Below are 26,336 nucleotides of genomic sequence, written 5' to 3' on the forward strand. Positions count from 1 at the left end.
CAAGGGCAACAGGTCTGAAGTGGGAAACTAGACCTAGGGCCATCTACTGAAAATCTTAGTCAGACAGGAAATCTTAGGCTGTGATGGGAATGAGGATGGTCATTCTCCTTCCAAAGTCCCATTTCCATTTTTCCCCTGTGTCTCTCTTTTAGATGAACAGACTTAATCAAAGATTGAGAGAGATGTGCTGGGATTAGATGCAGTTTGGGATGCAGCTGAGAAGGCTCATGCTTCATCTCTTTACTCCCAATATAAAAATCAAGGGAAATCCCATGGAGTAGGAAGAGATTCATTTGTCCCTTAAATAAACAAAACACAAAGCACGGAGGAATGTGAAGAGCTCTGAGAAGATACAGTTGTGAGGGGCTGCACGTGTAGCACCCAAAACATTCCTTCTGGCCAGGCGCAGTGGCTTATGCCTGTAATCCCAGCCCTTTGGGAGGCCAAAGCAGGTGGATCAGAGGTCAGGAGTTCAAGACCAGCCTGACCAAAATGGTGAAACCCCATCTCTACTAAAAATGCAAAATTAGCCAGGTGTGGTGGCATGTACCTGTAATCCCATCTACTTGAGAGACAGGAGAATTGCTTAAACCCGGGAGGTGGAGGTTGCAGTGAGCTGAGATCGCGCCACTGCACTACAGCCTGGGCAACAAGAGAAGAGGCTCCATTTCAAAACAAAACACAATAAAATGAAACCGAAGCATTCCTTCTGAGTTTATCCCTTTATCCCTGTTATTCCTCACACTCAATGGTCCATCTGGGCTCAAGACAGAAACAAAGGGAATTCCTTCTCCTGCTTCCTTGAGTTATCTAGAGAAAGGCTATTCTAAAATTGAGACAAGCTAAAATGAAAATGAAGAAAATGCACAAATTCACAAGCATCTGCAGGCTTAAAATAAAGGTATTTGTACAATAAGTGATACTAGTGATTGGACAGGGAAGCCCAGCTTCACTCCATATGCTGTCTTTTGGGGTCTCCCAGAGGCTCCCTCTTTTAGTTCTGGAGCTGTTGTTCCCCTTCTGAGCTTAGAGATGAAGATCTAGTCAGGTAAATGTCTGACGCTCCCTTATGGCTGTTAGTAAAAGGGTGAGCTGCTGTCCCATCCCCAGGGCACAGAGTGCCCCTTAACTTTCTTCAGGACCCCACCTATGAGGAGCGAATGTGAACAGCCCAAACACACTGTGTGCTCACTGAGGAGAGGGGTGCAAGGGCTTTTTCTTCCTAGGACCTTTGACAAATTCTGGCAGTGTCCACGGCTCTGTAAAACAAAACAAGAGAAAGTTCGAGCTCACGCTGCCAGTTCAGTTGATTTCAGCTTCTCCTTTTCTGCAGGCCTCAGGTACATTACAGACAGGGAAACTGCATTTCAGAAATAGCACCTGTCGGAGCTTGGCAGGCAACACCCCCAGCCCCCGTCAGCACCAAATGGTTTTAATTAACTTTGGACACTTCTGCGCCTCACACTTTATTTCTGAATGTTATTGAAAGTTGTCAGAACTTGTCTCACTTTTTTTCTTTTATTATTAATGTGTAAATACAATGCCTCAGGAGTGTTACTAAAACACAGAATCTAATCCCAGGAGATTAATTTATGAACGCAGCATAGGGTGAAGTTGCATCCTGGAGACTGCAAATTGATGTTGGTACGAGCCACAAGCATTGGCCTCTCCAAACCCAGGAGGATCCAGATGGCCAAGGGGACTGGAGGCGAGGAAAGATGGATGGTGGGGGGAGAACTGGATTCGGCCGCTTTTTGAGACACCCCTAGGCAGGCAGTAGGACCTTAGGTTCCTCTTGGTAGGGCAGATGCGAGTAAGGCCACCTTTCTTACCTGATCCGGCAATGTCCCCTCCAAGTCCATCCATTAGCCAAGTCCGTGGGCACTTACTGAGCACTTATGCTACATGAGTCTGTGCTTGGCTCTGTGGGAATCAAAACAAGCAAAGCAGTAGTTGCTGCTTGTGATGACCTTATCTCTGTGTGGCTGGTCGGGGGAGTCAAACATAGGCATTTGAAACTACTGGAGAACAAAGCCAGACTCAAGCAAGTATGGGATTTTAAATGCACAGTTCTGGCAGGTAGGAGAGTCAGTGTGGACTGGAGTGTCTGGTAAGTCTGGGGCAGAGGAGTTGCTGGATGGAAATGCTGATCTCTAGCACAAGGCAGGGGAGTTGAGGATGGGACGCCCAGGGTCCTTGCTGCAGAGCAGGGCAGCTTGGCTATGGTCATCTTTATTTCCTCAAAGGAGCTTAGGCCAGACAATCTGCCGGGAACGTGGGGAGAGCTCGTCTGTTTAGAAGCTGTGCTCCAGGCAAGCTTGAGAAAACAGCTGTCCATCCTTGTCCAAAGGGGGTAGCTAAGGACCCCTGGCAGAGGATCACCCATGTTGAGAGCTCTGAGCACCAAGGAGGCAAGCCCTCCGAATGTGAGCTGTGGTTCTCATTGGGGAAGAGAAGAGAGGCTTGTCCAAAGCCAAGGGGAGAAGCTGGGGCAGGGTTAACCTGCGTCTTGGGGCTCGGTTGAGCACGCTGGGTGCCTGGCATGGGAGGTGCAGGTATGGGAGCTGGGCCTTCCCTTTTGAGGTTCTTGGTCTTTTCTGCGACCAGGGACGGGTGGCACCTCATGGTCCGCAGGGATACCTGGGTTGCAGGCTGGGGTTTAGCTCCTGCCGGCTCCTGGAGTACACTGGGGGTCCACCCCGCGCCTCCATGCGTCGCGTTCTCCAGCCTCGCATCTCGCCTGAGTTTCCCGCCTCCGCATCGCGGCCCACCCCTTCGCGCCTCTTCCCTGGGCGGGTTGGGGTAGGGGCCGGCGCAGACCCCCAGGGAAGGCCCGAGGTCGCCAGAGCACCTCTTCTCGCGGCTGAGGGAGGGTCTAGAAAGCCAGATGAAGGCAGCTGCTCGGCTGAGCTCGGGCCAGAGCGAGAGCAGCTGGCGGCGCCAGACCAGCGCCAGGGCAGGGTGTGAGTGGACATAGGGCTCTCCCCACCCCTCCCTCCTCCAGTGAAGGTACCAGAAGAGATGGCGGCCGCTCAGCCGAGTGTCATTACCGTGGAAGCAGCGGAAGCCTGCGACAGGAGCGGGCCCGAGAGCCGGCGGCCAGTGTCCAGCGCGCCCCGCGCCCCCGCAGCGGGTCACCAGTGTCAGCGCCGACGGGTCCCGGGGAGCGGTAGCAGGGCGGCGGCGGCCGGGTTGTCAGGAGCACAGCGGAGCCGCCCCGCTCTTTGGGAGGAGCGAAAGAACCGCTCGCTCGCCTCCCGCTCGGGCTCCTTCTCCCCTTCCTTTTCCCAGCGCTTCTCTCCCACCCTCGGTGGGGTCCGCGGAGACAGCCGGGCAGGCGGAGGCTGCGCGCTCCTGGCACCTCCACGCCCACACCCCCGCAGCCTTCCCCTCGGCCCGAAAGATCTGCGTCCACACCACCCCGCACCCAGGGCTCGTCAGGCCTTGCGGAAGTTTGCTGAGGGTCCTCACAGGGGGTCTAGGAGGCGAAGGGGTGCGGACTGGAGGGGCCGCAGTGGGAAGGGGTGGTAGACGTCGCCTGGCAAGGGAGAGTTTTCCCTTTCTAGAAATTCAGAACGCAGAGAAACCAGTGCCCGGACCGGCTTCTTAGCAAACGGTATATTTCAGCTCGAGTTTCCTTCCGGGGTTTGGCTGTGTGTGTGCTCTCCCAGATGGCGGCACGGTTCAGATCCCATGCTCCCTCTGTTCCACAGCTGCCACAGACAGACTCAGGGATTCCGGGCTTTTTGGAGGAAGGTCAGACCACGGCCTCGTCTCTCCTGTTCTCTTCCACCCGCACCGTCACCTGCCGGCCACCCCACTGTCTGCACCCCACCATGCATACATACTGTAGCCCTAACCACTGATTAGCCTATGACTAATTAACCACTAATTAGCCCGTGACTGGGCGCGCTGGTGAGAGTAACAGCAGGCAGGGGGATGGGGAGGCGCGGCGATGCTGCGCACAGTAGGTGCTGAAAACATGCAAGGCCATGGAGCACATAAGCTAGACCGAGTCTCTGGTCCTCCTGGGTGCTGCGGAAGTGAGATTCAGAGCAGCAGATCATCAGGCGGGTAGACAGAGGTCAGGGCTCCAACAGCTCAGCCCCATTAGCAGGGCTGGTGGGAGGCAGCCAGGACTTTTAAGGGCTCAATCCCTGCGATTGAAGGGCTGCTCTTTGGAGCTGCTGCCAAACTAATCTCAGGCCTGCAGCCTTGGGCCTTTCCTTTAGTCTCAGCCCATTCCCTGGCTAGGCCCTTCAGAGGAGGCTCACTGCCTTCTCCCAGGGCTGAAGATTAACCCCTAAAAATTGAGTTTTGTTTGCAGAGCTTTCTCTAAAGCTGAGGGAGCCTCTGGAGTCTCCTATTCTTGCTGCTTGTTGACTAGGGGGATCCTTGAGGTCAGATGGTGCTGGCGGCAGCTCAGCCCCTGGCCCCAGACACATATTCAGTCTGCAAATCCAGCAGGAAATCTTTCTCACCTGGCCTAGCCATCAGTCCTGGCTTGCCCAGCCCTGCAGGGCTTTTTCCTACAAGCTCAGCCCCACCTAGCTAGGGAACCTGCCCTAATGGGGCTAGGAGGGCACTAGCACCTCCCTCTTACTGGTAGGGGAAGTGCTGGACTCAGATGTCTGCCCACAGATTCAAGATCCAGTATGTTTGTGGCAAACACCTTCCCCTGGATCACCACTAAAGAGGTTCCATTCCTAGTGCTGGGACTCTGCCTTGGTTTCCTAATTAGCACTCCAGCCCCCTGAGCTCCAGTTCCATCTGACCAAGGTACTGGCCTCCTCTCGGAGGAGGCCACCCACATCCCAGGGGGTGGAGCCTGTTCCTCTTGGCTTCAGGACACTACTGAGATCATGCTTTGCCAGGCTACTTATTCAGAGCCACATCCATATTGCTTTTCTGCCTTTGAGGGTCTCTGCTGTTAGCCCGCCACTAATTGTTCATCTCCCCCTTCCCCATGGGTACCAACTGCACACTGAGTCAAGCTGAAGGCCCCCTGCTCTAGTAACTCAGTCTGCCCACTATAGCCTGTCAGGCTCCCTATACTGTCTCTGCATCTTCTCTGGCTTGATAGAAAGCAAGGAACAAACAGTGAGCTTTACAGTCCATTCTCTATTTATGTATTCTGCATCTAGCCCTTTAGTAGATTTTGAATCCCTCACCTGAGCTGAGTACCTTCCCTTTCAGTAGCCTTGATAGATGAGGCTCTTCTTTGAGAATATGAGGGGCGATTATGAGTGAGAATCACTCATAGTGGTTATACCACTTAATTGGGTGCTTTCTTGGAGGCAGACACTGTTCTAGGCACCAAGGAAACGAAGGTGAAAAGGAAAGGCCCTACTCACTCCCAGAGACTTCTTCTTGGTGGGAAACCAGAAAAACAACCCAAGATACAACATGTGAGAAGCTATAACAGAGGCAGATGCCGGCAAGAGAGAGAGTGATTTGGGAAACCTCTGACCTTAGACTTCATGGAATCCACTAGTCCCTCCCAGTCTAATCCCAAGTAGACCAGGTGGTCAGGGGAAGAAAAGGGAAGAACAGAGCTGAACTGGATAGAGGGAGCCAGTGAGGGTCGGGAAGCACCCAGGTTTCTGACTGTGTGCTTTGTGCTCTATGGGGTGAAGAGAAAAACAACCCTGTATTTGACTACCAGGAGCTTAATTGCAATGGAGGTGACAGAGCCTTATGGTAAGTAACTCTAATAGAAGTCAGATTGAGAAAAGGGCTATAATGGGTGTAATCAATATATTACTAATATATGAGGAAGAGGGCACTTTGCTGAAAAGTTTTGGGGGCAACTTCGTGGAATTTTCCTTGATGATATGTCTTTATTAAATGATACTCTCAAATAACCCATATCTTACACATGGGGTAGGATGGGAAATTATTATTTGCAGGGGATATTTCTATGTTTGGGTATCCTAACATCCTCCCTGGCCATTTTTTTGGTAGTGACACTATACCTTTGTTTTTTTTTAGAGCTATATCTTCCATGCAACTCTCAGCACCTTGAGTTTGGTGAGGCTCCCTCCCTCATTCTTCTCCTTCAGGTGGAGTTTGAGATTCAGGCATAAACCCAGTCATCACATTGCAAGGCCTAAGGTTTGGCAGTTGGCTCCGGGATAAGTCCATAACCAGACTTGCCCAGTGAGTGTCTGGCTTAGGACTTAGGTGAATTGTTGGTAGGTGAAGTAGGGGAAGAGCAGCTTTTTTTCTGTTGACTTGGGACTGAAATAGCTGTTGCCATCTTGCTGCCACCAAGCCTTGAATGACCTAGATTCAGGATGTAGGAAGCCCAGTCAGGGGTTGGCCAGAGGTGAACTTGACTCTGGAGAGAATTTCTTAAGCTAGATTCCTAAAGCCAGGCCTACCTCTGGGTTTGTTAATTATACAATCCAGTAAACCCCCTCTACTTAGGCACTTTGGTTAGATTTCCTGTGGCTTATAACTTGTAACCAAAAAAGACATAAGTGATATGTGTTTATTGAGCCCCTCCCATGTGCAAAGCCCTGTGCTCAGTGCTTCTAACTACAGCCTTTCATTTGCTAGGTAGCTATTATTCTCTCTGTGTTCAGATAAAGAATCCAAGGCTCAGAGAGGTTGAGACTTTGGGAGCTGGGAAGATTGCTCTAGGACAGAGATTTCAGAAGCTCATCAGGGCCTTAAATGGTCCCAGCCTTCAGGGATAAATGTCAAGAAAGGAGGTTTTAGTAAAATAACAAGTTCTTCTTCCAGATTCTCGGCCCTCTTCTTTCTTTTTTTTTTTTTTTTGAGACGGAGTTTCGCTGTTGTTACCCAGACTGGAGTGCAATGGCACGATCTCGGCTCACCGCAACCTCCGCCTTCTGGGTTCAAGCAATTCTCTTGCCTCAGCTTTCCAAGTAGCTGGGTCTACAGGTGCGCATCACCATGCCCAGCTAGTTTTTGTATTGTTAGTAGAGACGGGGTTTCACCTTGTTGACCAGGAGGATGGTCTCGATCTCTTGACCTCTGATCCACCCGACTCGGCCTCCCAAAGTGCTGGGATTATACGCATGAGCCACCGTGCCCGGCCAGCCCTCTTCTTTCTACTGGTCCTAGTATGGCTGTGGGCCCTCTCAAGGCATGAGAAAGGCAGGACTCCTATTGTTGGTAGATAGATTCCGTGGGCTGGTAAATCTGTGGTTCTGTTTTCAAGGCTAAGCTTATTGCTGTAAGACATCGATATCAAAAGACACCAGGTCATCTGAGCAAGGGGGCATTGGTAGGAGGATAGCAAGAAGCTTTGAATAATTATGCCAGCCTGCTAAGCTTCATGCAGTCTCTGATTGGCACAGGAAAGATTTCTAATTCAGCTCTCGACCTGCCCTGCTCATGTCAGGGGATCCTCCGGGAAGGGGAGAGTTAATGACCAACCTCCTTCAGCAAAGAAAAAGGCTTCAATAACAAAACCCAACAGCAAGGAGGGAAGAGACACAAGTTACCAGCCACAGAAGCTTAAAAAGGAACCCACCCACAGCTCTCGCTACAAATGCTTTTAGCCACACGTTAAATCTTCTCTCTAATGGCACCCCCTGTTAAACGAGATATGTCACCCGACCTGAGGAGGCTGACTTGAAAGGCAAATAGTTGGAAGTGATTCCACACGTTATTAATGAGAGCTGTTCTCACATTTCCGACAAAAAATAATGGAGCTGAGGTCTGAAGAGATGACTAATACCCCCCCATTACAGACCCAAGGCCGGGCGTCACGTTGTAATCCCGGCCACTCGGCTGGCCCTTCAAGCATATTTTTCAGTGCTTGTCCTCTGGGTGCTTTCTCCTGGAGCACTCCGTTAATGTTAACCTGGGCTTCCCAACCATTGAAATGAGGAGCCTTTTCCTTCACAGCGCAGCTCTCATCTCCATGGGGGCAGGGGAGGGAGGACTTAGGCCACCCAACGCAGAAATTACCCACCCTGATGACTGGCATGGGTCCCCTGCCTCCAGGAAGGGCTGCATCAGCTCTGTCTCAGACACCACAAGAAATCTGTCCTGAGCCTAAGTTTATCCAGAGTCCTGTCATCTTCTTTAATAGCCTTTATGGGCATTTTACAGCCCTTCCTGTCTGGAAGTTCTCTGGGTTTAATCTCAAGCTCTCCTGTTAAGATATTAACCTCATTTTCTTCTCCCTTCAAGAGAATAGGAGAATATTAGATGTATAGATGTTAAAGAGTTAATCTAACAAAAGCTGACATTTGCTGAGGGCTGAGTATGTGCCAGCTGCTGTAGGGGGTGCCTTGTACCCACATGTTGTTTCCTTTAATATGAACATAGACACAGTTATGACTTGGGTCCCCATGGACCTTGGGTTGATGTCTCTATTCAATGGACATTTTTCACTCTCATTTCCCTTGACCTCGCAGTGATAGTCCACTTTCCTGAACGCACCCCTCTGCCCGTTTGCTGGGAGACGATGCTGCTTTCTCCCAGTGCACAGTCCTGTGCTCCCAGATTCCTTTCCTCTGTCTGGGGCTTTTCCCCAGTCTCTGCTGCAGGCTTGTCCTCCTCTGCTATCTGACATCTGCACAATGGGATTCTTCAAGTCTTGGCCCTCAGTTCCTCTTACTCTATATTCTCCCTCAAAGGTGATCTTCTCCATGGAATTGGCCTCAATCATCATCCATATGCCAACAGCTCCCTCATTTGCTGCCAAATCAGACCTCTCCTGTACACTCCAGAGCTGTATTTCCAACAGCAAATCTGAAATCTCCTCTTAACTCTCTTGAAGCTGCCTCCAACTCAGTATTTTTGAAACTGAATTCACTGCCTTCATTCTCAGTCCTGGCCCTCTTCCATTGTTCCTTCTTTCCGTGTATAGAAATGCTGTGTCTTCATTTGCACAAACTAGGAACCTGGGGTCCCCTCTCTCCGTCTCCTTATCCAATTGATCACAAGGTCTCTGCTGATTTTACTTCCTAATGATTACTTGACTTGCTTTCTTAGCCTCCACTTTATGCTACAACCACAGGCTAAAGTGTCATAGTCTTCTGCTGGTTCCAGCTTCCTCACTCACCCTACACAGGCCAACCCCTCTGGTTATTCTCCACACCACAGAGGGCTCTTTTCAGCTTAAATCCTGAACTCTGCATTGGTTTCCCATTGCTCCTGGGGTGTAGACCAAAATCCTTAGCAAGGCCCCATGTGACCTATCCCTGCTATTTCCCTGGCCTCCTCTTACATTCTTCTCCCTCACTATCTGAGCTCCATTGCATGGCCTTCCCTTGGTTCCTTAATCAACACTCCTGTATGCCTCAGATTTTTGTGCATGCTTCTACTCCTGATGCTTTATTCTTTCTTTCTCCTTTGCCAAGTTAATCTTTGACTCACCCTTCAGCTCGTAACTTGTAACTTGCATAGCTTCTTGTATGAGCTTTCCATGATCTTTCAGATCAGATGAGGTTTCTATGCCACTCGATAGGCTTCCTGCCACAATGGGCTGGCCCCTAAATGCCACTGTACAACCGTTTGTCCAATGAACTCCTCCTTCATTGTACACCCAATCACCAACCTAAAGGGTCAGTCCTCAGATCCTCCTGCAATGCCTCTATTTTCCTGGGTAGAGGAAAGGAAGAGGATCCCCTCTCCTGTGAAAGTGCCAGGGGAATTCAGGATTTCTGTCTGCTATTTTGCCCCAAGAGTCATGGATCCCTCTAGGATGTTCCCTGAAGCCTTGCGTCCCTTCTTTAGTCTTGCAATCTATCCACACCTGGTCCCTGCAGGTGCTTCTGACATCCTCAATGCAGATTTCCAGGACCATCCTATTGGTGAATGAAAGCTCAGGAGGCTGGTCCAGCCTGGAAAAGTAAGAGGCAGATCTGACATCTGCTGCTGGGCCATCATTTTTTTCTTACCTTTATGCCCAGAGTAGGCATAAAGAGTCCCAGATGCAGGGGAAATCTCTGTGTCTCTTCCCCTTGTACCCCTAGCCCACCAGACTCCCCATCAGGCAGATGTGAAGCGCAGAAGTCACAGAATAGGCCACATACACTCCTGGTATTCCTCTGTACTCCCACCCTCCATCTGCTGGCTCAGGGGGTCCTCAAAGGACTATGCTGGCTTCCCAGTTCTCTCTTTTGGCAAATTCCCTATTCCTTTTGTACCATTTTACCTGATTTATTTTTTCTCTTTAGAGCATTTACCTTCTCATATATAAATATTGGGCAGTGGGATTGGAGCTTGCATTGGATGCACAGGAGTAGTGACAGCTACACCAGTAGGTTTACTTTTAAATAAAAATGGGAAAGTTACAAGGCTCCTGAGGTTTTCTGCATTTTTACTTTTCATTCAAAAGAAAAAAAGAGAACGAAGAAAAGAAGGATAGGGGAAAATACAGTCTATGTTTCTGCTTTAATTTTTCAGGGTTCCCTATCTTCATCTCCCTTCCTGCTTCCCTTCGCTGGCATTTCTGTAAAGAAAGGAAAGGAGTGATTACTTCTAAGAAGGGAGTGGGGGATCTGTTCAAGGCAAGCATTAGGCATGCAGCCCCTAAGCAAGTCGCATGCATGGTAAAATATTACCTTAATAACATACTCACAGAGAGCTATGTGTAAATGGTAACAGCTGCTTTTGTGATGACCGTGTTATAAATGATTGCAGCCCTGATCATTAATAATGCATTTGAACAATAACAACTTGATTCGAAGGAAGAAGTACAGCCTTTCATTTTTTCCTGGCATGCAAATTCACTATTGCTGTTATACGAAGTGACTGGGCCCTAAGATTGAAGGCCCACACTGGGCCTTCAGAAATGGAGAGTATTTCAGCTCAAGCTGGTCCCCAGCCAGGCAAAACCGGGCTTCTGGGGCCCACCTTGGTGCTTTGTCTACACCCACAGCATTGACCTTTCAGCCAGCCTGCCCTCTCTGAGCCTTTGCACCTCCCCTGGGACCTAAAGTGTCAGAAACCTGCCACTCTGATGATCACTGAAGGGTGGACTCCCAAGAGACATCAGGATCCTAGAAATTTCCCAGAAGTTGGTGCCGACTACTGCAAGAGCTGCTTTTCCTTAACGTGTCTGAGATTATTGCTCTGCTTAGAAGACAAAGTTTAAGCTCTTTAGGATGCCATATTAGGAACCTTCACAGTCTAGTCCCAAATATTTGGCCACATCTCTTGCTACTCCTATTCCACACTCTATTCTAATCACCCCAAACTAATTAATGTTCCAAAAACATACCCTGTTATTTAAGACCACTGCACTTTTGCATATTCTCTTCTCTCTATTCTTGTCTGCAGAACTCCTAGTCATCCTTCAAGATCCTGGTCAAATAATCCCCCTTTCTCAACCTCCCCAGGGCAGATTAATTGTTCCATCCTCTGTGATCCCACCACTTTGCACAAGCCTTGACTATAGCATGACTCATACCATTCACAGTCATGCTTTATTTACATATTGATTTTCTCCCCGGGCTTTGAGCTTATTAAGGGCAAGAAGTATGTGTCAGTATCCTTCATATTTCCGATCCCTGGCGCGGTGCTCAGTAGTCATTAAATATTCAATAAGTGTGGAATGAATAAATAAACCACCACCCAATATTCTATGTTTGTTGGTATTTTGGGCCCCTGGATCCTAAGCCGGTATCAGGGACTGTTCTAAAGGCCAGCTCCTTCCCATTTGAAACGTTGTGCTATTGGGCTGTGTCAGCCCAAAGGTGTTCAGCATTTACTAATGTGAAGAGGAAGGTAGCCCATTAGCCTAGCCATTTACCATGCTACTTAGATGATAGTCTGCCACTGCCTGCTCCCTGAAGTCAAGAGTTTATTCTAAAACTGTTTTGCCCCCTGTATCTCCATCTCTTCTAACGTATTTAAATTTCACACAATTTATTACTACCCTGAGAAGGGTCTTGATGTACCAAAGACATGCACTTTAGGTAATATGCAGACATGACATCATATATAGGGCAAACATCTGTTGTTTCTCCTCCTCTCTTCATCTACTATTTTTTATATTTGTTTGTTTTTGTTTAAAATTTTTTTTATTTCAATGGCTTTAGGGGTACAAGAAGTTCTTGGTTACAGGATGAATTGAGTACTGGTGAGGTCTAGGATTTTAGTGCACCTGTCACCTGAGTAGTATACATTATACCAAATAGGTAGTTTTTCATCCCTCACTCTCTCCCTATCCTCCCCCTTCTGAGTCTCCAGTGCCCATTATGTCACTCTGTGTGCCTTTGTGTACCCATAGCTTAGCTCTCACTTAAAAATGAGAACATGTGGCATTTGGTTTTTGATTGCTGAGTTACTTCATTTAGAATAATGGCCTCCAGTTCCACAAAATTTGCTACAAAAAACATTATTTTGTTCTTTTTTATGGCTGAGTAGTATTCCATGGTATATTATACACCACATTTCTTTATCCACTCATCAGTTCATAGACACTCTGGTCGAATCTTTGCAATGATAAACGTGTGTGAAGGTGTATCTGTTTGTGCTGTGAGAAACATCTGTGTGAAGGTGTATCTGTGCTGTGATAAACGTGTGTGTGAAGGTGTATCTGTGCTGTGATAAACGTGTGTGTGAAGGTGTATCTGTGTGCTGTGATAAATGTGTGTGAAGGTGTATCTTTGCTGTGATAAGCATGTGTGTGAAGGTGTATCTGTGCTGTGATAAACGTGTGTGAAAGTGTATCTGTGCTGTGATAAACATGTGTGTGAAGGTGTATCTGTGCTGTGATAAACGTGTGTGTGAAGGTGTATCTGTGCTGTGATAAACATGTGTGTGCAGGTATATCTGTTTGTGCTGTGATAAACATGTGTGAAGGTGTATCTGTGCTGTGATAAACATGTGTGTGAAGGTGTATCTGTGCTGTGATAAACATGTGTGTGAAGGTGTATCTGTGCTGTGATAAACGTGTGTGTGAAGGTGTATCTGTGCTGTGATAAACGTGTGTGTGAAGGTGTATCTGTGCTGTGATAAACGTGTGTGTGAAGGTGTATCTGTGCTGTGATAAACGTGTGTGTGAAGGTGTATCTGTGCTGTGATAAACGTGTGTGTGAAGGTGTATCTGTGCTGTGATAAACGTGTGTGTGAAGGTGTATCTGTGCTGTGATAAACGTGTGTGTGAAGGTGTATCTGTGCTGTGATAAACGTGTGTGTGAAGGTGTATCTGTGCTGTGATAAACGTGTGAGTGAAGGTGTATCTGTGCTGTGATAAACATGTGTGTGAAGGTGTATCTTTGCTGTGATAAACGTGTGTGTGAAGGTGTATCTGTGCTGTGATAAACATGTGTGTGAAGGTGTATCTGTGCTGTGATAAACGTGTGTGAAGGTGTATCTGTGCTGTGATAAACGTGTGTGAAAGTATATCTGTTTGTGCTGTGATAAACGTGTGTGAAGGTGTATCTGTGCTGTGATAAACGTGTGTGAAGGTGTATCTGTTTTTGCTGTGATAAACATGTGTGTCAAGGTGTATCTCTTTGATACAGTGACTTCTTTTCCTCTGTGTAGAGACCCAGGAGTGGGATTGCTGGATCAAAAGGTAGATCTATTTTTAGTTCTTTAAAAAATCTCCATACTGTTTTCCACAAAGGTTGTACTAACTTACATTCCCACCAGCAGTATTTAAGTGATCCATTTTACAAAAACCATGCCAATATCTATAATTTTTTAATTTTTTAATAATGGATTAAGGTGGTATCTCACTGTGGTTTTAATTTGCATTTCTCTGATGATAGTGATGTTGAGCATTTTTTCATATGTTTCTTGGCCACTTGTATATCTTCTTTTGAGAAATGTCTATTCATGTCCTCTTTCCACTCTTAGTTACTGAGATTATTTGTTTTTTCTTTCTGATTTGTTTGAGTTCCTTGTAGATTCTACATATCAGTCCTTTGTCAGATGTGTCTCTTCTCATGGACTCTTGCTTTCAACTTCCAGTTCTGGACCAGAGTTTTTTCTTGACCTTCCTTGACCATTGGGAAGGTAAGATTCTTCCTCCTTAGGCCATAAATTCATTACTCCCCACAGCCATCTAAACCCAAGTGGGGTCCCTCTGCACCGAGGCCTCAGAACTGTAGTTAGACCCTACCTTGTCTGGGCATAAAAACTCCAAGGTTAGTTCCCTGAAACCAGCCCCGTTTTAACTACTTTTTCCTGCTCTAAAAGCTTTTTCTTGCTTTTTGCCTTTTATGATCACACTCGAAAACCACTCTCATCTCTTCCTGTTCTAAAACTCCATCATCCTTTCCGAATACATGTTTTCTCTACAAGTCCTAATTTTTTTACAACTCTGACCTCAGAGCACCACTTACTCCATCTGTTCTTTCTGGCCCAGCTTTCCTTCAGAATTGCTGATCTGAAGACTCATTTTCCACACGAATTTCTCCCTTCAGAGTAAAAGAAACAAAATCAGAGAACATTTGTACACCCACAGGTTCATGGATTTATTTTATTGACTTATAAATGGCCTCCTTTCAGAAGACCTTTTGCAAAGATGCAAACAATATGGCAAGAGAAATTAAACTAAAAGTAAGTTTTCTTTAAAAAAACAAAAAAAGAGGCAAAAGGAAAACAAGGCTAGGAGGAGGTGGTGGAGTCACAGGGGAGGTTAGAATGCTCTGTGGACATCATGGAGTCCTAGTTACCTGCTGGTGGTGGCCATGGAGTTTGTTATAGATGGTCTCATGGTCAACACAAGAGAGAAATGAGGTCATTTACAAAATTCAGTATCCAGGAGACAAAAATGTATCTAAACGGCTTATAAAAACTCTAACTGTTTATGGTACCAAGATTAGAGAAAAATTTCTGCTGGGCGTGGTGGCTCAAGCCTGTAATCCCAGCACTTTGGGAGGCCAAGGCGGGTGGATCACGAGGTCAAGAGATCGAGACCATCCTGGTGAACATGGTGAAACCCTGTCTCTACTAAAAATACAAAAAATTATCTGGGCATGGTGGCGTGTGCCTGTAATCCCAGCTACTTGGGAGGCTGAGGCAGGAGAATTGTCTGAACCCAGGAGGCGGAGGTTGTGGTGGGCTGAGATGGCGCCATTGCACTCCAGCCTGGGTAACAAGAGCAAAACTCCGTCTCAAAAAAAAAAAAAAAAAATTTCTGCTCTGAACCTTGGGCTAGGTTCTCCTGATATAACTTTTTACAGCATTCTTGGTCTGAACCTGATAAATGTTTTCTGTACACACATCCTTCTAATGTGTAACGTTTAGCAAGTTTTAACTTAGAGGTGATGTTGAAAGGATATTTAGGTTTGAACTCGGCGATCTTTGGACTTCGTTTCAACTTGCGTGTCTAAGTGTATTGATGTTTATGAAGCCATGTAAGATGTGGTCCCTGCCCTCAGGGAACTTACACTCTCATAAGACAGCTTTTCTCAAGTCTGAATGCTCAAGAGAATCACCGAGATTACAGGCCAAATGTGCAGATTCCTCGAGCAGAGCCCAAGAACCCACATTTTAAACTAACACCTTCATGATTCTGATGCTAATGTTTCAGGTAAGAACTCTCGTGATAGGGATCCTAGCATGGGTCATCGATCCACAGTGCAAGGTATCACATGCTAGATATCACACAAACACTAAAAGCAAAGGATGACAGAGTCTAAAGTGATAGTAATCACTTCTCGTAGGCATGTTAAGAGAAGAAGATGGTGGTCACGTTTGGGCTGAGCTCTGAGTCATGAGTGAGAGTAGACGCAGAATAAGCTGGGAACACCTTCATGAAGAGGAAATAGACTGGGCAACAACTCAGAGGTGTAAAAGTGCAGGGCTTGTTCAAGGGAAAGTGAATAGATCAGGTTGTCTGGAGTAAAAAGTCTGTATAGAGGCAATAGTAGGAGATCAGGCCAGACAGGTAGGTTGGGGACAAATTACAGAGGGCTTTGAATACTAGACTCGTGACTGTGACTTTTACTCAGTAGGCAATGGGGAGCCATTGAAGACTTTAGAGACCCAGAATGATGTAATCAAAGTAGTACTTGTGAAAGATTAATTTGCTGTTGTGTATAGAATGGATTCGAGAGTAGGAAGACTGTATAGGGTTGGATGCCTAAAAGGCACCTTGTCCCTGTTTATTGAATAAAATATTTGAAAGGAGCAAAGAAGAGACTGTTGCTGAAGTCTAGCTACAAGGTGATAAAGGCCTTAAGGAAATAAGAATTAAAAATAAAGAGCAAGGGAAGAATGCTAGTGATGCTAATGAAGAAGAAATTACAGAAGAAGAAGATAACCTGCTGTGCAGGATGAAGGAAAGAAAAGAGGAGTTGTTTACTTTGGAGCCTGAGCTAGCAGGGGAGTTGTGGGTCCCTGGCTATACCCAGAAGATCAGAGGAGGCCCTGGATGTGGTGAAAGCTGATCAGTCTTTGAATGACGAACGTGAATTGGAGCTCACAAGAGACACTCGGGCTCACAATTCTGGTCTGGGAGGAGGGGGCTTCTGTAAAACTTAAACTCCAAGCTGGAAGGTGTTGTGGGATACCTGGCACATGGCCTCAAGCAGTGCCCACACTTCAGTGTTGGGAGAATAAACAGGAGGCGTCTGAGGAGACGCAAGAGTGGTCACACTCTTTTAGGACATTCAAAGAAGAGGAGCATTGAACTAAAGGAAGGCTCTAGGATCAGGGCCAGCCATGGGCTGCACACAGGTGGGAGCCGAGAGACTGCTGTGGGATTCAGTGCTTAAGTCCTCACTGCTGACGTTGGTGAGAATAGTTTAAATGAGCAATAGGGATGTTGTTTCACTTCCATTTATCAGGCCCCGTATCAGATCTGGAGCCCTCAATTCATAAGCATATGATTTTATTTTACTGTTTTTGGCCCCAACTCCACTGGTTCCTTCCACTGCTGGCTCCTGGCTTGACCTACCTGTTCCCTCTTCCTGTTCCATTTGGCAAGAAAAGACCCTTAATGCGCATTTAAAAAGCTTGTTATGGCTGGTATGGTGACTCACACCTGTAATTTCAGCACTTTGGGAGGCCAAGGCAGGTGGATCACTTGAGACCAGAAGTTTGAAACCAGCCTGGCTAACATGGTGAAAGCCTGTCTTTACTAAAAATACAGAAATTAGCCAGGTGTGTTGGTGCACACCTGTAATCCCAACTAGTCAGGTGGCTGGCTGAAGCATGAAAATCACTTGAACCTGGAAGGTGGCGGTTGCAGTGAGCTGAGATAGCGCCACGCACTCCAGCCTGGGCAACAGAGGGAGACTCCATCTCAAAACAAAAACAAAAACAAAAACTTGTTCTATGTCTGAGAGTAGTGAGAATAGGCTCTGTGGTTATTCCATTATATTTACCAAGACTTTTTGGTTGCAAGGAACAGAAGTGAAATTTGAATGATTTTTTTTATCTTTTTTAAAGCAGATTTGCTATCTAGCACAGGTACCTGGGAATTTTCTAGCACATGTGCTAGAAAGCAGCTTCATTCAGCTACTACTGGATTATGGGATTCACATGATGCCATTAGGATTTTTTTCTCCCTATGTGCATACTCCATATGTCTCTGCTTGGTTTCATTGTTTCTTCCAAAGGGAAGCCTTCTCCCAGTGTCAGGGAAGGTTTACATCTGTAGCCCCATCTACCACACTCAGACTGAAAAAAATCCCAGGGAAGGACTCTGATTGGCCAGACATGGTCCCATGTTGATGCTTAGATGAATTGCTATAGCCAAGTGGATGAGGAACAATATTGGCTAGACCTGGACAACTGCTACTAAGGGTGATTGTCATCCCATTAGAATCATGTGACCAGCATGGCAGAGCAGCAATTGTCCCAAGGAAGGAGGTATGGGTGCAGGTGATAGTGCTGGGGGTCAGTTCAAAGCCATAGATGTCCAATTACACTCCATTGCTTGGCAAACAGCTTCTGTGTCACCCCATAGCTGTAGCATAGCTAGAGGGTGACATAGCTCTCACTTGTATTCCCATTACTGCCCCAAATTAGTGGGCTGAGAGCTGAAGTGGAAGCTAAACGCCAAGGCTTCCCCTCCTCCCCTCTGAGTTCACTTTGTCACAGCTATCATCTACCCGTGCAGGTGCCTCCTGATTTCCAGAGGCCTCAGGCTGGGGTGGCAGGGGAGGCTTAGATCAGGGCAGTGACAAGTTGGCTGAGGTGTGTGGGAGTCGAGGAAGAGTCAGCGCAGGCTGCTGAGCCAGGCAAGATGAAGGTGCACTGAGGCAGGAGCCCGAGGGCAGATTGCCCACTGGCTGCCTGAATCCGGCAGGAGGACCTGGTGCTTTCGGAGGGCCTGCGTTGACTTGCTCTGTGACCTTAGGCTAGACCCTTAATTGCTCAGAGCTGCTTCCCCTCACTCTCCCATCTGGAAAACAGAAATAATGACATGACTGAACTGGCAGTAGCTGTACCTTTCGAGGCGAGGTGTTGATTTGAAACTTGGTGCTGTGGAAAATGGCTCCCCGTCCGCACTGTACCCCTTGAAGTTCCAGGGCCTGGACCCCAACCCTTTTGGCAGAGAGCAGGTCTCCAGAGGTCTTGAACTTAAGATTTTTGTATTTCAGCTTCCTGAACCATATTGCTCTTGTCACTGATCTGGGAAGTGTATGGCCCCTTTCACACTAATGGTTGAGAGTGTGTGGTTTCCAAGGTGCTCACAAATATTTGCTTTCAGAACTGAGGTTTCTAGTGCCACAGAGGCCCTACATGAGGTACAGGAGTTTGGGAGTTGGCGAGTTTTTATAACCCCTGAACCTCCAAGCCAAGTGCCCTTCTCTCCAGGTTCAGTACTAGGAACAATCATATGATGCTCTGTGGGAGTATTTATACAACACAGAACAACCAGATTACACATCAGAGAGACAGGTAAAATAGGTGGGAATACTGTCAAGCCAGGTGGAAAATGTACTTGCAAATTAAGACATGCTGTCGGTCTTTACACTCTGCCCTCTCGAGCCCTACAGCCATGTTTCTCAAACTTCAGTGTGTTTACCAATCACCCAGAACGGTTGGAACAAATGCATATTCTAGGACACCATCTCCAGAGAATAGACATCAGTAGGTCTGGTGAGGGATTCCATGAGCTTGCATTTTCAACCAGCAGCTCATGTGACTTTGCGTATGGTAAGGGATAAGACTCGGGGCCCTTCACCTGTGTTTAATTGGAATAGCTTAACCTTTATCTGCTTTGTACATTGAGGTTCTAGGCAAGAGGACATTAGAATAAGCTCATGGTCTAAAATTAACTTGAAAACTGCCAAATGAAAGCAACCACATCCGTCACCTTGGTAAATTTGCAGTCTGGGCTTCTTAGCTTTGCATTCAAGGCCTTCTATGATCTGATTCTTTTCAATGTCATTTTAGCCACAGGCAACTCAGTATCTCTGGAACATTCTTTCTGCATCCTCATCTCTGTTCATGCAGTTACTCCCATGGGGAATACATTCTTTTCTCTCTCTGACGTTCCAAACTTCCCTATCCTTCAGTACCCTGATGGGATCTTCCCTTTTCATGAAGCCTTCCAATACTGTACCAGAAAGTGAGGGCTGCCGAGGACCCTGGTAGGAGGGCTGAGGAGGAAGCATAGCTCCAGGGGAGGTGGCGAGGGCGCACTCCCTGAGTATATTCCTCCATGTTACCTTTTCATGAAATTGGAAAATGAATCATCTTGACAGGATAGAGGTTCTGAATATGATCAAACTCATCAGAGGCTATAGGGAAAGCAAGGGCATGTTGCTCATGCCTGTAATCCCTGTGCTTTGGGAGGCCAAGGCGAGTGGATGGCTTTGAGTTCAGGACTTCAAGACCAGCCTGGGCAACATGGTGAAACTCTGTCTGTACAAAAATACAAAAATTAGCCAGGAATTGGTGGATCATGCCTATAGTCCCAACTACTCAGGAGGCTGAGGCTGGAGAATCACTTTTTTAAGCTCAGAAGGTGGAGGTTTAAGCGAGCCAAGATTGGAGGTTGCAATGAGATGAGATGGTGCCACTGTACTCCAGCCTGGGTGACAGAGTGAGACCCTGTCTCAAAAAAAAAAAAAAAAAAAAAAGAAAGCAAGGTACAAGAAGTCGAGAATTCAAATGGAGGTAAGAAACTTTCTTCCTAGCCCACAACCTGCCCCAGGGTTCCATCTCCCTATCTTAGGACCTCATGATGACTCTGGGCTATGAGAGCCAAATGCTGGCCTGGCAGAACTATGCAGATGAAGTCCCCTAGGCTCTCACCCCACCCGTCTTCTCCCCATCCCCGCCACAGGCCTCACACTCTGGCTTGGTCAGCAGGATGAACATACGCCGGACTGAGCACTGGGGAATGTGGATAGAGGCACCTCCCGCACCCCCACAGCCCAGTGCCTGTAAAAACTCCACACACTTTGTGCTTCGTTGGGGGAGGAGGTGAGCAAGGAGCACAGAGCTCTCATCCCTTGAGCTGTCAGCTCACCAGAATAGGCATTCATTTTCAGAATAAATAATCAACTCAGAAACTGTACCAAATTCATTTTCAAATTGGCTTGTCAGACACACATTTGCCCAGGACAAGTTGGTTGAATAAAATGTATCTTGGGGAGCAAGGTGAGCCTGCCTGTCTCATTCCCTTAGGGACATCTTGTAAATAAGCACCATTCTTGAGGCCGGAAGCAGAGAATTCCCCAGCACAGATTGAATTCTGGCTTTGTCTTAATGAACGTCAATATTTATTACCAAAGGCGTTGTGCTTCTTGAAGTGATAGAGCATTTCACCATTTCAGCTCTCGCCTGTTGCCTTCCCAGGTACCAAATGCTATGTAATTGCTGCTCATAAAGGTGGCCGACAATATTGCCAAGGAAACTCACTCCTGGCTGTAAATCTTCATAATCAAAACCAGCAGAGCTTTGCTTTCAGTTTGGACAGAGTGCCCCAGAGGGCAGGGCCCACCCAGACTTTCTGGTTTTCTTGCTTTGGTGGGAGACTCCCAAATACTCTCTGTCCAGGCAGAAGCTCTTTCTGGGATCGGGGTAGGGTATCAGCCAACAAGGATGGGAACGCTGAGAAATGACAGAAGTCACAGCCCGAATCCAACCCAGGACTGAGAGAGAGCCAGTCACTGGTCACTCATCATACATTTGGAAAGGCCACTTAAGGTTGTCCCTTCCAGCCTTCTCACTCCACAAATGAGGAAGGCAAGGCTCGGAGAAGAAGGGTTTTGTCAAGGTCATGTAGCTCCCAAGCCTTCATGTCTGGCCACGCTATCTTCTGGGGACTGAACAGTGAGCTGGCTACTGGCTGCAAGCGTCAGCGGCTCCAGGTTGGATATTTTCCTTGACTGCTGGTGGGTCTGGAGCCCTACTGCCAACAGGCCTGGCTTCCAGGGGTCTTGTCCAGATAGGTTGCTTTTTCCTGCTGATGTAAGCCTACGGTCTGCCCTGGTCTTTCCTGGGGAAATCTCTGGAAACCAACTCTGAACTCTGCCGCCAGCCAAAACATTCGGACGAGCAGCAATCTCAGCTGGAGAATTTGTGCAAGGAAACGGAGATTAGCTCTAGCTTTTCCTTGGGATGAGTAATCCCTTTGTTTCTAGGAGGACCTTAGCTCTGGGGTATAACTCTCTAGGAGGGAATTTGGAAGGACAAAGGAAAGCCTGAAATGCCTGAACACAGGTCACCAGGCTGGGACCAAGTTCGGCTTCTGGTTCTACTTCCTTTTCTCCTGCCAACTTGCTAAGGACAGAAATGGCCCCGGGGCAGAGACACAAAATGGGTTTTAGAGAGTGATGTCATGTGGTTCTCAGAAACTGCCTGGCTGTTGTTTTGGGAGTTCTGTTGGAGAGAATTATAACTTTTGACAATGGACATCTCATCTTGCACAGATGCGTCCTTTATAGAATCTGCCAGCAAGATTACAGCAGCATCACAGTGTAATGGGGAGAGGAGTCAATAATTCTGGGGTTATTGATTGTAAGAAGACCTATTCTTCTTTTTTAATTTATATTTTATCCACTTTTTTCAACCTATTTTTTTAAAAACCCCATCCTGACAAAAGCACCTGCGGCATCAAATGCAGTTGATTACATTTTTAAAAATGAGAGGAGTAATTTGCTGTCCTTAGGAGAGTCTGGGACAAGACGGTATGTGGCTAGAGGGGGAGGGAAATGCATGCAGAGAACAGAATGTGGGGGAGAGAGGTGGACAGGAGACAGGAGGAAGGCATGACTCAAGGGAGAGCATCGAGCCAAGCAGGAGGAGCTTGGTGAGGACCTCTCCACCCAGGCTGACCCTGATTGAAACCCCCCCTCCCTGGGGCCGAGGTCTGACGAAGACTCCTTCAGAGAGTTAGATTTCCCACTGCTTTGTAGCCCCCTGGATGTTGGTACATGCCTGAGGACATACTTTTATCCTTCAGATCCTACTTCTTATAGGAGTTCTTTCCTGATAAGGCAAGTGGAGATTCCAGCTGGATTAGGAAAGGTGGAATGAGTAACACACATACATACATATACATACATTCAAGAGTGTGCCCACATAGTATATCTTCATTACAGAATGTTTATACTTAGGATACAGCAAGTAACTTGATGTGTTAATTGTGGGACTAGATTCCATGGGATGAGCTAGTAACTTGTAAGCTCTTAAAAAAATGATTATAAGTTTTAATGCCCCCAATATCCCCTTTATCTTTAATTCACTGTGTAGTGTGGCATGATGAAACCAGTGGGCATTTGCTCAATAACTCTTGGTGAGTTAAATGATCATCTCAGCATCTCTCTCATTATGGAGATGTGACCAGAGATATTTCTAGTCATTAAAACAGGTGCACTGTGAGTATCTGATTCAATGACTACACTTCTATTCATTTCTATTCTGATTGATAAGAATCCCCAGACTCTGTTTTTCATAATTATTGATCATAAACTAGATCACAGAATACCCACGTTCAGAGGAAGCAGAGATTGCCTCACCCAAACCTTTTATTTTCCAGAAGAGGAAACTGAGTCCCAGCAAGATTAAAAAATGACTTGCCCGATTTTGGTCAACAATTGGTTTGGGTTAAAACCAGGAGCACTTCAGCGCCCTTTCCCAAAGGTAAAATGTTTTCCTCTGTTTCACTTTCTTCCATGGACAGCAGCAGGGCTTGATCACCTATGTCTCCCACACATACTCTCAGCCCTTCCCCAATACTTGCCAAGCTGAATTACAGAAAGTTCTTTCTCCTCGCTCCTATTTAATTCTAGTGGGATCTGAAAGCTGCAGGGGCTTGAAGAAAGCACAAGAGACAGAAATGGAGCTAGAATTAGTTTCCTTGTCAACCATTGACTCATTCTGTGTAGGCCTGGACCACAATCTTCTAGGCCAGGGCTGGTGCTGACATTCTGTGGTGTGAGGTTTTGAGGTCAGGCAAAAAGAGAAAGAAAGATCTTTATGTCATTGTGCTTTTTGGCTGGGCAAAAATACTTCAAATGAATTCTGGATTGCATTTCCACATCTAGGATGTGGGGGAGATTTGGAAACGGATAAAAAAAGAGAAAGGGGAACTGTTTTTTTCATGCGTAGGCTTGAGGTAACATGAGAGCAAGGGGACCCACAAAGATGACCGTGATCCACTGGCTGATCTTGACCTTGACCTCTTCTCTGCTTCCTTCAGCACCCCCACTGCCAGTCACTCTGGCCATCAGCCAGAGACTCACACTGTCTTCTTTATCTCTTTCTTCCCTGAGATGGTAACATTTGCTTCAATGAAAGACACGAGCCTCTGAGTCATAAGCCTTGAATTAGAAACTAATCTCTTGGGCTTGGTAGCTATGTGTTTTTGGGCAAGACTCTTAATTTCTTGAAGTATTGGTTATTTTATTTGTAAAACAGATGTAATGATACTTTCTCCTATCACCCCACATTCCTCTGAGGATCACCACTGATGGTTTGAATAATAGCATAACATATATTGGAATGTGCCACGGTCATGAAAGAGACTTCTTTTAAAAGCAAAATCAAACTATTTATTTTATTATTATTATTTTTGAGACAGAGTCTTGCTCTATCACCCAGGCTGGAGAGTGATGGTACAATTGTGGCTCACTGTAGCGTTGAACTCCTGGGCTCAAGCGATCCTCTCATCTCTCACCTCCTGAGTAGCTGGGACTACAAGTGCACACCACCATGCCTGATTAATTTCTGTAGAGACAGGGTCTCACTGTGTTGCCCAGGCTGGTGTCAAACTCCTATGCTCAAGTGATCTGCCACTTAAGCCTCCTAAAGCACTAGGATTATAGGCATGAGCCACTGAGTCTGGCGCATTTTTATTATTATGATGTTTTGTGTCCAGAGATGGAGTCCCCTGTGTTGCCCAGTCTGGAACATTATTTATTTTAGAGTTCCAGAAAACCTGTGAAGATAGTTCAGAGTTCTCATATGTCTAGTACCTAGTTAGTTCTATTAGTAATATCTTACGTGAACATGGTGCATTTGCTGCAATTTATAGGCCATTGCCAGAATCTGCTATTATAGCCATGGTTTATTTAGATTTCCTTAGTTTTGCCTCATACATTTCTTCTGTTCCAAACCCCACCCACTTTGCATGGGGAGATATATCCCCTGAGGCCTCTCCTGTGACTGCTTCTCAAACCTTCTCTGCTTTTGATGACTTTTCAGTTCTGAGGGTTACTGGTTAGGCATCTTGAGAATGACCCTCAAAAGTAGTATTTTTGTCTGTATTTCTCATCATTAGATGGGATTATGGGCTTTGGGAGGAAGACTACCTAAGTAAAGTGCAAGTTCATGACATGGTATTCAGGGTACATCACTTAAGAGATTTTATTATATGTATTGATGTGATTTTAGGGTTGTCCTTTGTTGTTAAAAAAGAGTTGTGACTCCTGTTTTAGGAACCACCTGTTTCTGGCTCACCAGACCCTGGAGTTCACAGTCTGGTTGGGGTTTTCTCTGAAATACAAGAGGCAAGAGGCACTTTTCTTTCTGGTCACCTGGGCCTGACACTAATGAGATGTTAATAACACAATCATTAACTATGCAAATGAAGGGAACTGGGCTGGGGAAGGAGGCGCCTGCAGTGACAGCGGACTCCCTGAGAGTGCTAAGTAATAAATCATGTTGCTGTGGTTATTAACCATCTTAACTGAGGTGCCCCAGGAACTGACCCCCACGGGCCCCTGGTTTTCTGGCTTATTGACATCAACAGCTCGTTTCTGGGGAGATCCTAGGGATGTGAGGGGTTAATTCACCTCTGCTCTATATTAAGGGGACAGTGTAGCCAGGGGCCACAAAGAGGAGTCTAACTCTCCATTTGGCTCCCGAATCCAGTGTGTTCTTGAGCTGGTCACTCAGCCACTCTGTCTCAGATTCTCTTCTGGTCAGAAGTCATGGCACTTGTGAAGTTGCCTCTCCTCTGGTCACGTCCCTACCAAAAAGACTCACAACCAATGAGATGTAGAGCCAGTTAGCCTTTGGTCTCCATCTGGACATGTGCACTCTCATTCTCTCTCACCATTTCTCACTCTTTCTCATCTGCCTGCACTCATACCACAAATACTCTTATCTCCTCCTTCAAGCAAATTCTCCAGGGCAGCCCAGCAGTCATTTAACTTCTCTGACTATGTCCAAGTAGGGAATTTCAGTTCAGGAGAGAAGGGAAGAAAACGCATGTTGGCCAGATCCAAACCTTGTTTTTCTATACAGCTTTACTACTCACAAAACTGGTACTTTGATCCCTATCTGATTCCTCTATTTTCTAATTTCTTCAGACCTCAGAGGAGAGAGTTGTGATGATGTGGAGCCTCAAAAACCACTTGGTGTTTGGAGGCCAAGTGCCAAAGGAGTGAGAAAAATTCTTATTTGGGCAGCCACCCTAAGGTGTTTCCTCCATGCTTAACAATTGGGTGTAGAAGAGAACTGAAAACTAGTTGGTAGTTGCAGGCTGCTAGGGCCTGATACATACAGGTTAGTATAAGGGAGGGAAAAGGACATAGCACATCACTTACCTTGGAAGCTGGAAGAGGCCATCTCGCCTTTGTCATGATTTTGGAAAGGGTAGAGCTTCTATGGCAGACATCTGGAGTGCGCATTGATGTAAGAGACCCTTTTTTGCATTCTGTGTGCAACTGGAAACTCCCCAAAGTTTTCTTACAAAGGGGTAAGACTGGGATAGGTTTGGCCATGGACATGCTCTGCCACGTGCCAGCCTACCTGCTTTTTCACACCTGGGTCTTTGTCATTATTCTGACTCTCTCAAGCCTTTTCTGGGGACACAAATTATCAGTTTAATACCTTGTCCTATGGGAATAAGTGGGGAGAGTCAAAGTGATTCACATTCCTGGATTCACACCCTATGTAAGTAAGTGTGAGCAGGCCTGTGACTGGCTTCTTTTCAACAGAATAAGACAAAGGAAAAGAGATTTTGCAGACCTAATGGT

At 46.6% G+C, this 26,336-nt stretch overlaps 1 protein-coding gene across 1 annotated transcript; it reads right to left on the minus strand.

Annotated features, from left to right (window-relative positions):
* Positions 1-710: 710 nt before the first annotated feature.
* Positions 711-25,926, minus strand: LOC108593728 (uncharacterized). Its single transcript, XM_078339340.1, has 9 exons — positions 25,905-25,926; positions 25,065-25,123; positions 20,161-20,241; positions 19,422-19,502; positions 18,345-18,428; positions 3,051-3,478; positions 2,641-2,875; positions 1,833-1,923; positions 711-1,259 (listed from the first exon to the last, which is right to left on the minus strand). Exons 1-8 carry the CDS (start codon positions 25,924-25,926, stop codon positions 1,897-1,899), a joined length of 1,017 nt encoding a protein of 338 aa, XP_078195466.1. The 3' UTR covers positions 711-1,259; positions 1,833-1,896.
* Positions 25,927-26,336: the final 410 nt, after the last annotated feature.

The sequence above is a fragment of the Callithrix jacchus genome, chromosome 10, assembly GCF_049354715.1.
Source record: "Callithrix jacchus isolate 240 chromosome 10, calJac240_pri, whole genome shotgun sequence".
NCBI lineage: Eukaryota > Metazoa > Chordata > Mammalia > Primates > Cebidae > Callithrix > Callithrix jacchus.